At 50.4% G+C, this 13,098-nt stretch overlaps 2 protein-coding genes across 2 annotated transcripts in view; one reads left to right on the top strand and one right to left on the bottom strand.

Moving 5' to 3' along the window:
- On the bottom strand, positions 1 to 5,290 carry LOC134100089 (ribitol 5-phosphate transferase FKRP-like). The gene is made up of 3 exons (XM_062553137.1): positions 4,975 to 5,290; positions 3,214 to 4,311; positions 1 to 2,662 (listed from the first exon to the last, which is right to left on the bottom strand). Exons 2-3 carry the CDS (start codon positions 3,796 to 3,798, stop codon positions 1,571 to 1,573), a joined length of 1,677 nt encoding a protein of 558 aa, XP_062409121.1. The 5' UTR covers positions 3,799 to 4,311; positions 4,975 to 5,290; the 3' UTR covers positions 1 to 1,570.
- The window catches only part of LOC134099222 (striatin-4-like), a 27,427-nt gene continuing 18,431 nt past the window's right edge, over positions 4,103 to 13,098 (top strand). The window contains exons 1-2 of the mRNA XM_062552013.1: positions 4,103 to 4,127; positions 5,490 to 5,881. Of these exons, the coding sequence (XP_062407997.1) occupies positions 4,103 to 4,127; positions 5,490 to 5,881 (417 nt within the window). The remainder of the gene's footprint in view (positions 4,128 to 5,489; positions 5,882 to 13,098) is intronic.

The following is a 13,098-nucleotide window of genomic DNA, read 5'->3' on the forward strand; positions in this document are numbered from 1 at the left end:
TTTGAGGGGGCGGGGGGTTGATGAGTCAGCCCTGTAAAGTGGGGTATGAGTGTGATGTGAGAGTGAGTGTAGTGTGTGTGTGTGTGTGTGTGTGTGTGTAAACTGTGTAATAGATGCTGTGAGTCTCTCATATCATATGCAACAAATGCTTCTTCAATCATTATACATTTAGCTAGGTGCTAAGTCTCTGTGTGTGTGTGTGTGTGTGTGTGTGTGTGTGATGCATAAAGATGCGCTGAATTTTGTGGAACATGTAACTTTTCTGTTCTATTGGGACACCTGCGAGAGAGTCCATCATCTTGCAGAAGTCCACTACTGGTGGCTGTTTCATGGGGGAAGGACCACATAGAGAAATGCAACAATCAAGTACTGTTTTGAGAAAACAACAACACAAACCAACAACAGCATATGAACACAATGAATCGGTTCAAACTTCAGGGAAGTTTGTTAAAGTGAATCTGTGCAACATGTATCCATTCACTCACTCCCTCCCTCACTCAGTAGTACAGGCATATGTGCAGGTGCAGGTTGAGTCCAAATGAGTCCAAAAACCAACGATAAAAGTATTCTCCTTTAGTGATTTCTTTCTTTTTTTTTTTATTGACGTTCAAATGTTTCAACCATCCCAGGTCTTCATTAAGGCTCTCTTCCTCTCTAAGTGTGGAAATAAAACACTCACTAAAGGTGAAAGCCTGTGTGTGCAGGCTCATAAAATGAACTTTGTCCCGGTTTGTCTCTGGCTCGCTGCACATTGAGCTACAGTATTTAGGGCTGAAATCATAATATCATGCTACCTTCACAAAAGCTTCAGTGCCTCGTTTCTTATATCGTTTTCTCGTGGTGGCCTGGATTGGGCTTACTGAGAAATTAAACGTGTGTGTCTAGTTTACATTTGTGTGTCTTCTTAGTAGTGTATACTGGGACTGGCTTTATCAAAATGATCACATGGCAGTCTGAGACATGAAGGAATCTCCAATTCCCCTCCCAGTTCCTTTGCAGAGTCTATTGTTTTCACTGTATTTGGAGAGCTTAACTAGAACAAAAATCGCTCACCAAAGTGAGTATTGTCTTTTATGGCATCTTGAAATGTAATGTCCAACACTGTTTGCGTTTCAGTAATCGCAGCATTATCAACGGAAATTAGCGCATAACATAGCACCTTAATCTGACCATGTCCGGTAAAGCATAATTACAGCTTCATAGCTGCCTTTTAGTGTCTTCAAGGGTTACACACACACACAAACACACACACACACACACACACACACACAAAGAAGCTTTGAACCGTGTGAGCTACCTCAAAATCCAAGCGAAACCCCAATTAACCTCAATCTTTCCATCTTTAATCCTCAAGTTTTTAAGTTTGCAATCTTTCTCACCGAATACCCCTCAACAAGTTCCCAACGCTGCTGAGGCTGAGCTAAGGTGGTTAAGCTGGTTCTGTACCACGATACCACGATATCACGATACCACGATACCTCCTCGATACCTCCACGATACCTCCTCTCACTCTTATGCCTATGCCCCCTGCTACCCACCGCTACCCGCCGCTACCCCCACCCAAACTGTCTCAGAGGCGGCTGCGGTCCAGCCTCTTCTTGGCAGGGTTGGGGTACTGGGGGTTCTCGATGACGCCCTGTCCGAACTTGAGCTCGAGGAAGGCGCGGTGGTTGTTGGGCGCGTAGGCGGTGACGCCGGCGAAGGGCACGGGCACCAGCGGCTGCAAGAAGTGCTCGGGGAACTCCACGTCCTGCTTGTGCTCCGTCCACGTGTCCTTGGTCATGACGCCGTTGCGCGCGTAGAACGGCCACAGGTCCACGTGCAGGTGGTTGACCTCGCTGTACTGGACGCGGTAGAAGTCGCCCTCCACCGCCCGCTCCCACACGTAGCCTTTAGCGTCCACCAGCGAGCCCGAGTCCAGCCCGCGCAGCTGCTCGCAGTTGGGCACGTCCTCCAGGTAGATGCCCAGGTCCACGTCGTAGTCCCACGGGATGATGTCCTGGTGGCGGGCCGCCCCGAGCAGGCTGCCCCCTTCCAGCCAGTAGCGGACGCCGGCGCCCTCCAGCACGGCGATGACGTACTTGGTGGTCTCGCGGAGCGCGCGCAGGCAGCAGGGCGGGGTCCAGCGCTCCAGGTACAGGTAGTCGGGCGTGTCGTCGCGCACCGTGCCGAAGCAGCGCGGCGTCTCCTTGCCGCAGCCGAACCACTGCTCGCGCCCGTCGGCGTGCAGCAGCCGCTTGAGGCCGAACCCGCGCGCCAGCGCGGCCGTGGCCTCCTTGCGCCGCGTCTCCGCCTTCCACTGGCTGTGCGCCGAGCCGAAGAGCGGCCGGCGGCCGGCGGCGAAGCACGGCGCCTCCAGGAGCTTGACCCGCCAGCCGCGCAGCGCCGTCTGGACGAAGAGCGAGGTCAGCAGCGGGCGGCCCAGCGGCGTGGACAGGTTGAAGAGGTCCTCGGCGCGCAGGAGCACCACGGCGTCGCCGGACAGCGCCGTGCAGACGCTGCCGCTGCTGCCCGAGGCGGCCGGCGAGTAGGTGGCCGTCCACTCGCGCGTGCTGACCCGCAGGTGCAGGCACTGGACGGCCGAGCGCGACAGCACGGGGGCCGCCACCAGACGCACCGTCCCGCCGCCCTCACCCTCCAGCTCGCGGATCAGGTGCTCCACCTAAGAGGAGGAGAGGAGGAGGAGGAGGAGAGGAAGAGGAGAGGAGGAGAAGAGGACGAGGGGAGAGGAAGAGAAGAGGAGGAGAGAGGAGAAGATGATGAGGAGAGGAGTAGAAAAGGAGGAGAAGAGGAGGAAAGGAGGAAAAGAGGAGAAAATGTGGAGAGGAAGAGAAAAAGAGGAGGAGAGGTGGAGAAAAGGAGATAGAGAGGAGAAGAGAAGGAGAAAAGGAGAAAAGGAGATGGAGAGAGGAGGAGGAAAGGTGGAAAGAGGAGAAAATAAGAGGAGAGATAACAGGAGAAATGACAAGGAAAGGATTATCATGTTAGTAACACTAGGCACTACACTGTACACCATAACAGCCCAGGCAACGCCCTTAGTTGTATCAGATAACCAGTAGGGTATGTATTGTGTGTGTGCATGAGTGTGTGCATAAGCGTGTGTGCGTGCATATGCGTGTGTGTGTGTATGTACATGCACTTGTGTGTTTGTGCATGTGCCTGTGTGTGTGTGTGTGTGTGTGTGTGTGTGTGTGTGTGTGTGTGTGACCCCACCTGTCTCCCGTGCTCCAGCTCCACCCCGTCGGGCACCAGCAGCACGAACTCCGTCTGCACGTGGAACTCTGGCCGGTTGGCCTGCGGGGGCAGCTCAGGGCTGGGGGCGAGGACCAGGAGCCTGGCACCCCCTCCCTCGGGCAGCGCCAGGGGCGGGTAGGGCGGCGTGTCCGCCACCGCCAGGAACGGCAGCTCCGGCCGCTGGCGCAGGAACGAGCGCGCCACCTCGCCCACGTAGTTCTCAAAGTCCTCGAACTCCCGCACCAGCACCGTCACCCGCGGGCTACCGCCGCCACCACCGCCTCCGCTACGCCCGCTCATGTCCGACTTCGCCCCGGCCACCCCTGCCAGGTTGGCACCACCTCCAGCGCCGCCGCCACCGCCGCCACCTCCCAGCCCCACTGCTGCCAGTCCCACGCCAGCCCCGAGGCCTCCGGCGCCGGACAGCCCCGACTTCTTGGAGCCCTTGGCCTGCTCGCGGCGCCGCTCCATCATCTGCTGTTGGGCACGCGACACGTAGTAGAGGATCAGCAGGTTGATCACGATGGCGCCCGCCAACAGGGCCTGGCAGAAGCTCACCCGCATGGCGTCGAGGCGAGGCGAGGCGAGGCTAGCACGCACCTGAAGTCTCAGAAGGTACTGACGGGATTCTGCGGGTCAAAGAGCACCCAAGGCCAACTCCAAATCCATCACTAACTGGTCGGGTCTGGTCGTCCTTGTCCAAGCTATATTGATTCGTGGTGGTGGTGGTGCAGTGGTGAAACGCTGCTACTCTTGTAACACAATCCCTGATGCCATTCTGCCTGGTTGTTTATTGGAGTTACAGTAGCATTGGAGGTACTGTCTGTGACCTGCACGCTTCATATGGACCTCCTTTCACCTGTTTAAGATGGCCGCCGACTTCAGCATCATCAGTGAAAAGCAGCTTTCAAGAGAGCAGACAGACGAGGGTCGTCCTGCTGCATACTGACCATGTACCTGCCGTGAGTCCGGCTGCTCTCATCAAGGGGAAGGTTCTGGAACTATCAGACGCCTGTGTGTGTCTCAGAATCTCGTCATTGTAGAGTGTGACATCTGTCTGGTACAATATTAGCACACCTGGAACACACCACACACACACACACACACACACACACACACATTAAGACTACTGCTGAGGATTGTTGTCTACACAAAGTAAAATCTACAGTATTCAAACATCAGATAGCTGACAGAGGACAGAAAAGACTTTGTACGTCTCCTTCTAAATAGTGTTTATGTTCTTCAAAAGTTGCAATGTCATTCTGTATGATGATGACACATTGTTGCACAAATGTTGTTTGTGAATTTCTCCAACGGTGTCTGTGGTTGGACTTTTTCATTTTAACAAGATGACCCAGAAAACATGGCAGAAGGGGACATTTCCCAACTGATTCAAGGAGTCAATTAGTCCAGTCAGAATGCTCCACATTCTGTCATTCTGTCTTAAGTGGGACAACCCTTGTTACAGCAGTTAACTCTGGCTTTGCCCCCAGGTATGGCTTTTTGAAACCTCTGAGAAACGTCTGTTGCAGTTTACTCGTGTGTAGGTAATATGCCGTGCAGCTTGAATCAGCATCTAATTTTAGCTGCCATGCGTTCAGTCGTGAATTTACTTTGTATCATTCCTTCTCATGCAGCAAACATCATCGGGGCTTGATAAATAAAAGGACGACCCGTAAGGAGGGAGGACAGGTGAAAATGAAATACATAACGGCTAGCAACACTGCGGCCAGTGCCTACCTGCTGGTCCTTTGAGATGAGCGCTGTAGTCTATAAGCAATGGGCATAGCTGCTGCTGGCTTTATAAAACATTAGCAGATGTTCTGTCGATCAATAAAACGATCGCGTGCTGCATTGTTGATAAACCCGGGCAGTTACGCTAGGCTACTGCATGCAAAGATTTAGATTACTGTCAACATGCCTCCTGTAATCCTTTTGTTTTCTACAATATGTCATTCAAATAAAACGGATGAAGGGAACGTGTGACAGCGTCTTTTTTCCTTTCCTTCGCCCTCTTCTCTGGTCAGTAAGTCAGACAGACAGGCAGCATACAGTATCGTCGTTTGTTTCTCCTGGACGAGTACACACACAGGAAGCTGGAGTGAGATCACAATGTGGCAGGAAGCTTCCACCCATAGTACATCAGCGGTAGGTTGTGAACTGAAAGCGCTCACTATTTGGCACAGTTTCTCTCTGTGAGCGCTGGTGTAGCTCTACGTTAGTGAGAAAGTAAGGGGAGAGAGAGAGAGAGGGAGAGAGCAAGAAAGCAGTGTGTGTGTGTGTGAGTGGAAAGGGACAGGGTAACCTATTATTATCATTCTCGCTGCGTTTTTCCACCTCCCGTGCTGGCGGCGGCTCGAACGCTAAAATGGAGGCGGAAAGATCCGGCGGAGTAGCGGGTGGAACGAACCAGAACTCCGCGGGCAGCAGCGGCGTGGGGCGCAATCCGAACGGGCCGAAAGCAGTGCTCGGACCAGCAGCAGCAGCAGCGGCGGCCGGGGCGATGGCAGGAGCTCTACCGTCTCGGGAAGCACAGGACGGAGAAGCAGGCCTATCACTTCCTGGGATCTTGCATTTCATTCAGTACGAATGGGGACGTTTCCAGGCCGAAAAATGTCGCTGGGAAGCCGAGAGGGACGAACTCCGGGTAAGCTCTTGCAATTCCTGCGGTTGGGCTGAGCCCTTCAAAGAAATTGAGTAGTGACTCTGGCGTCTTATGTAGCTTCTGTTCGAATAGTGGAATTATGGATATTGCGATGCTTTTGGGTACATTCACTTCGTGGTTCGAGAGATTGAGTTTAAACAAGTGTTTTGATTATAGCGTGTCTTTTGTTACAAATTGGCCCTGATCTAACATTTGGAAGGGGTAAAACACGTAGTAGTCTCTCGCTGTAGCCTAATCACTCACCAGTAGCCGTGTAGCAATCACAGATTAGGAAGATATAGTAGTACTTTTTATTCTTAATCCGACAAATCCAATGTTTTGTCAGCCATTACATTCTGTTCATCCATTGAAACTTATCAGTCAGCGTCCGCTTTTAAGCAATCTATTGTAATTCAATTCCAGTGTAGGCTATTCTGAAAGTGACGGTTCTGTCCCCTTTTGTTGATTATTGATTGTCTAATATAGAGCAGCATCCGAATTTTTCTGTGTGATGCTGCGCCCCAATATTTTCCATCCGTCTAGGTTTTTGATGGTCAGACACAATGTATTGTCAAGCAAGCTCGCTATGTAAACATACATAAAATGGGTGTAGCAGCGCTTCTGTGTACACACAAAGCCAAGTAAGTTGTCGTACATATTTCATAAACGGGATTACAAAGCTCTAGAAGCGACGCTGCTATAAATATCGATATATATTTTTCATTTCGCTGGTGTTGGTGGGAGATTACTGTACGTCACGTGACCACAACCACCACTACTACTGGGATACGGTAAGATGCGTTTGTAAATCCTCAAGCTACACGGACGAAAAAGACTAGTGACGTAATGCAGTCTCTTAAGGTTTATAATCATGATTTTTTTTTTACTTCTCCTGTTGCTCTAGGGAACGCACACACGCTCACAAGTGCACACAGACGCACACACACACACACACACACACACGTCTCCTAAGAGCCAGAACATTTTCCCTTGTAAAACATGTCCCCTTTTATATATAGTCCTGTAAAAAATAGATGGCCCGGTAGCCACCATGTGACATTTTATTTTTCCTCTGCCTTGAGTATATAGGGTACCGATCATTAGGCCTGTCCTAGTGTGTTGCTTATTTGTTAATTACACTGGATAGTAATGATGGTAATAATGATGATGGTGGTGACAATATGTTGAAGACACACCAATTATGTGTCCCAGCTTCACATTGAATACCCTAAATATAACACACCAGTTTTTGGAAACGGAAAGGCAAGTCCGTTTTGGCGTTGGATCCGAGGCCCATTTATCGCCCTTGAAGTTGAACTTCCATGTTCTGCTGGCCCACTTAGCCATATTGGCCCGTCAGTGGAGCGGGGAGCGAGAGCAGGGGGGTGCCACTGCCGTGCCTGGGAGAGAAACGAACAATTAAGGTGGCCTGCTGGAGGTGGCAGCAGTCGGGGGGTTACGTAAGAGAACATGCCAGCGAGCTCAGCCCAGCGAAGCCCCCCCCCCCCCCCCCCCCGCTACCCACAGAGCAGCAGGAGGAGGAGGAGGAGGAGGAGGAGGAGAGGAGAGCCGTGTTGGCATCCCGGGCCTCAGTGCCAGGTTCTGGGTGCCAGTGGGAATGTGTGCGGAGCAGAGGCCTCAAGGGCTGGACTGGCCTGCTAGAGCTTCAGCGCTTGTCCGCTTGTGTCGTTGGTTCGTTTGCTCACTTGCTGTGGGTGCTGGCTTTCGTTGTGTGTGTGTGTGTGTGTGTGTGTGTGTGTGTGTGTGTGTATGTATATGTGTGGCATGCATGGTTGAGGAGGAGTCGTATGTGTGCACACACGTGCTCTCGCTTGCTCTAACACATGCACATGTGCTCTGCCACTTACACGCACGCTTACACACACACACACACACACACACACACACACACACACTTGTTTGGAGCTGTGCTGAAAGGCTAATAATAGAATGTTGAGAGATGACTGTCATCCTGAAGTGGATGTATTTTATGTGTGTGTGTGTGTGTGTGTGTGTGTGTGTGTTGTAGAGGAACACCTGTCCTTGCAGAGTCCCTGCTGGTCGTCAGCAGAGGACAGAAGCAGGCGCTGCCCATCTGATCTTCCTCTTCATCACTGTCCTTCTGTTCTTCGTCCTGCTATGCTTCTGCCAGCTTTCTCTGCCTTTTCGTGTTCTATTCTGTTTTCTCTTCTCATTCTCTTCTCACACTCTCTCCCCTCTTCCATTTGTTTACTCTATCCTTCCATCCAAAGCTTGTCTTCTCCTCCCTTCTGTTCTTCTCTCTCTCTGTTTGCCATTGTCTTCCCATCTTATCCTCTCTGTGCCCCCACCACCCCCCACGTCTCATGCGAGGGCTTGCCTTCTGGTTCCCACACAATTCTTCTCCTCCGTTGCCTTGCTGCTTGTCAGTTCTTCTCTTCTCTCTCCTCCTCTCTCCCCTGCCCTCTTGTCTTCCTTCATCTCTGTGTCGTCATCTCTTCTCTTCTCTTCTCTCCTCTCCTCTGCTTCTTCTCTCCATCTGTTTGCTGCTCTCATGTTTTTTTTTGCTCTCCTCTTCCTCCTCTCCTCTCCTCTCCTCTCCTCTCACCTCCCCTTCCTCCTCTCCCATTGTACGTCTCTGATTAGCATTAGCATGCATTAGCATTACCTGCATTAGGGGAAGAAGGCAGGAAAGGAAATCACGACTCGGCTCTTTTCTTTTTTTTTTATCCTTGTTCTCTACACGAGAGACCGAAGAGTCTGTTCTCTCTCCTCTGAAAATAGTTCTCCATTTTAAGTTCACCTCCGGTTCCCTTCACAACAGACAGACAGGCTGTGGCGGAGAAGGTATTGTCTTTTAGGCCAGGCCTTTTAAAAAAGCCCCTGACCCTAAGCTTGACTGATGGAACAGGTGGGATTGCTGTTGCTGTGAAGGACTGGGACTACATTTCCCATGAGGCTACTCTGTTGGCCTTTTGTGACTAATTGCTTTGAACTAATTGGGACCTGCAGCCATTGAAGCATGTGTTTACTCTGTAGGCTACTCATGCAGATTCATATTAGTGTAAAGGGTCATACTCATTTCCTGTTGCTTAAGCTCTGCTTGCATATGTGGAAGTGTAGTGGCAAAGTGTAATGGCAAACAAGCACACACACACACACACACACACACACACACACACACACACACAAATGAAGACAAGCATAACCCCAACACATACAGACTTTCATTCTGACAATCTGTGTAAGATCATGCAACACACACACACACACACACACACACACACACACACACACACACACACACACACACACACACACACACACAAATGAAGACAAGCATAACCCCAACACATACAGACTTTCATTCTGACAATCTGTGTAAGATCATGCAACACACACACACACACACACACACACACACACACCATGGACGCATATACATGGTACAGCCCACGCACTTTTACTCACACACATTCCAGACATGTTACTTCCTCATTCTCTGACAGGAGTTCTGCTGCTCTACCGTAAAACCTTGAGTAGTAACCAGGGCTTACTTTCAATATGAGCTAGCTAGGCCTTTAATTCTCACTAACCATTTGCTCAGAAACTATGGGATGCTATCAAACTGATCATTTTAAACAGTATGAATATTTGCCTACTTGTACCAAAATTAGGCTATCCAATAGCATATCAGCTGCCACTCATGGACACACATTCAAACTTTCTAGCCACCAAATGTAAGGAATGACCACTTCCTTTTGCCTTCATGCCACCACTATATGATTTGACCGCAGCCTGTGCCACCTAATTGGGACTCGGCTTTTTATCAAGGTTTTACGGTATTCTATGTTCTATTGTTCTGTCCTATATCAATCCACAGCATGTCCTCTCAGCTGATGCAGGTTGTGTGCTCCAGACTTCTGCACGGGCAGGCAGTGTGTTATTGAATACCGCATGCCGTGTACCAAGTGGGTTTCGGCCTTTTTAAAGCAGTTTGTTAAAGCAGTGCACGCTGTTGTTAATGCTGTCGGTCTTTCAAGAGAAGGTGTTTTTTTCCTCTTTCTTCTTTGTGCTGGACTTGCCCTCACACCTGGCTGTTTTGTGTTTTGTTTCTATCAGCAGGGTAGAGCCTGTTGCTTGCTCTCTCTCTCTCTCTCTCTCTCTCTCTCTCTCTCTCTCTCGCTCTCTCTCTCGCTCTCTCTCTCTCTCTCGTTCTCACTCTCGCTCTCTCTCTCTCACACATGCTGTGTCCAGTTTCTGCTGTACTGTGTCCACCCCACGCCTGTCTACTCTACGCGCCGGAGACCAGCCACCATGTGTGGGGTGGGTAGGGGCCAGCAGGGGACTCCCATCACCCCATCAGTGGCCCTGGTCATCCATAGCTGGTGTGTGTGTGGGGGCTGCTATGCCCAGCAGGAGGAAACACACAGGAGCACAAACACAAACAGTTTAGAGGATGGGAAGTTGCTAAAGCCAACAAACACTATTATTCAGACACCACACACACACACACACACACACACCAGGGAGAGTGAGAGAGAGAGAGAAAGAGCCAGAGATTGAGAGAGAAAGAAAGGATGAGAGACACGAATGAAGGGAGAGTGACGAAGGTGGTGTGAACGGCAGGAAGAGAGATGGAGGAGGCTGGTGAATAAAGATACAGTGTTTAAGTAGTGGGAGGAGAGGAAGAGATGGATAGAGAGATAGAGAGGGAGATGAAGAGAGAGAGAGAAAGGAGAGATGAAGAGAGAGAAGGTGGTAGAAAGCATAGATCATAGAGTGGAGCAGTCTAGAATCTTTGGATCGAGAGAGGGACACACATTCAGAGAGAGCACAGTGTGGGCTATCTGTCCCAGAAACGCCTGCTCTACTTGTTGAAGTGTGTGTATGTGCGTGCGTGTGTGTGTGCGTGCAGATGGGCTGAGGGGGAGGTGTGTATGTGTGTGTGTGTATGTGGTGGGGGGGTGGTATGGAGGAAGACGGGCCAGCTGCCCTTGACCCTGTTCTCAAACGCAGGAAGGCCAGGAAAGGAGGGGCTTCTGGGTAAAAACGTGTCCCCCGCTCGGGGTGACAGTGGCCGTTTGGCCGAGCCCACCACCTGACTGACCAATGAGAGAGCCCAGTTGGGGCTGGGAGCCAATGAGAGGGCCCAGTTGGGGCTTGGAGCCGGGGTTTTCCAGAACCACAGCCGTCTGTGTTGTGTCTGCATGCAGAATGAGTAGTGCGATTGTTTTGAACCTTAATGGGCCCATCACTTTATCACAGTTCCCAGACTTTTTCTCCACCTTCTAAATCCTGACTCGGCTCACGTAACCCCACCATTCGAGAATAGACACATTTAAAAAGTCGAAGACTAAAAAGACACATTGACATATTTTTCAGGCATCATGTTTAATGAAAACATAGCCTACTAAAGAGTTTACAAATGATTTTCTTTCATTTCTTGCTTCTTCATAACCCGATTCAACATTATTTGTTTATTTATTCATTAATTACAGAACATTTTAAAACACCGTTCCCCGATAGCCATTTTCCGCTTAGAAGCCGCTCGCGTAGCACCGATGGTGTGCGTACCACAGATTGGGAATCCCTGCTTTGTTTCATTTCGAATATGCAAATATTCTCAAATGCCTGTAAGCCGACGCATGCACCTAAACCAGCCGTCTCCTTCAGCGTATTGACCACACTGTGATCATGGCCACATTGTTTTGATGTCTCTCTTTGTTGTCCTTAAAGTTCACTGACCAGCAGGAAATTGCCTTTTGTGCTCAGAACGGCCGACTGACGTCATGCTTTAGTGTTGGAAGCCCCGCTTGTCACCGCAGGCATTCACAGGCCGGGACAGTAGATATGTGTTTAAGGGCCTGACAAGAGACCAACTGGATGTTGACGGTTTAGCCCATGTAGAAGTGAAAGAAGATAAGCCTAAGAAGAAAAGTTTGACATTCTGGCAAGATTGTGAGAAAAAAAGTATTTGGTTGTAAGGGCTGCAGTATAATTTGGTGTAAGTATATAGGTATAATTTGTCCAACTGCCTGTGTCCCTCACCCATGTTTATGGACTTTCTTTCTATGGCGTTTCTTCTGTTTAGTGTGTATGTGGCTGTTCTCTCTCTCTCTCTTTCTCTTTCTTTCTTTCTTTCTTTCTCTCTCTCTCTATCTTTCTCTCTCTCTCTCTCTCTCTCTCGCTCTGTCTCTCCCACTCCCAGAGTCATGCATGACAGGTTTGCACTGGCCTCATGCTGGATCCCTGCCCTGATTGCAGTCATGAGAGAGAGAGGGAGAGAGAGAGATGTGGGTGATGCTCTGTGGAGGAGAGGAGAGAGAGAGAGAGAGAGAGAGAGAGAGAGAGTGCTGAGCAAATCAACAATTCCATTAGTGGCTCGTGAACATGTTTTGCTTTTCCACAGAGGGAGGAATGAGAGCACAAGACAGGGGGAATATGCACCTCCTCTCTGAGGTGGAGGGGAAGAGAAGATAAGAGAACAGAGGGAGGACAAGAAAGAGGAGTAGAGAGGAGAAGAAAGACTAGGGTAAAGGAGGAGTGGTATACCTGTACCTGTATATCTGCCTGTACTGGAGGAGTGAGGAGAAAGGATGATGTTAAAGACAGGAGAGGAGAGGAAGAGGACAGGAGAAGAAGAGGAGGAGAGGAGAGGAAGGAGTGGAGATGTTGGGTAAAGACCCTTGTGGTCTCTCCTAGTACATAGGAGTAGAGGAGGAGAGGAGAGGAAGGAGTGGAGATGTTGGGTAAAGACCCTTGTGGTCTCTCCTAGTAGATGGGAGTAGAGGAAGGAGAGGAGAGGAAGGAGAGAGGAGGTTGGGATGGACCCTTGTGGCCTCTCCTAGTAGATGGGAGTAGAGGAGAAAAAGAGGAGCAGAGGTGCCTACTGTCACCTCACCATTGCTCAGCACAGACCCAGTTTATGTGGTAATGTAGAATGTGGCCCTATTGTGGCCCTATTGTGGCCCTATTGTGGCCCTGTTCTAGCCCTGATGTGGCTCTGTTCTGGCTCTGGTCTGGCCCTGATGTGTCCCTGATGTGGCCATGTGTATGGGTAGAGTCTGCTGCAGTGTGGGCTGTGTTGCAGAGAGGTATGCCAGCCAGGCAGAAGGGCTGGTGTGCAGAGGCAGGATGTGTCCAGGCCTGCCCTCAGCCAGAATCTGGCCCGGACGTGGCGGAGATGAGGTCTGCATCCGTCTGCGGGGGGTTGGAGGAAAGGAGCCGGTCTGGACGTG

This window comes from Sardina pilchardus, chromosome 13, assembly GCF_963854185.1.
Source record: "Sardina pilchardus chromosome 13, fSarPil1.1, whole genome shotgun sequence".
NCBI lineage: Eukaryota > Metazoa > Chordata > Actinopteri > Clupeiformes > Clupeidae > Sardina > Sardina pilchardus.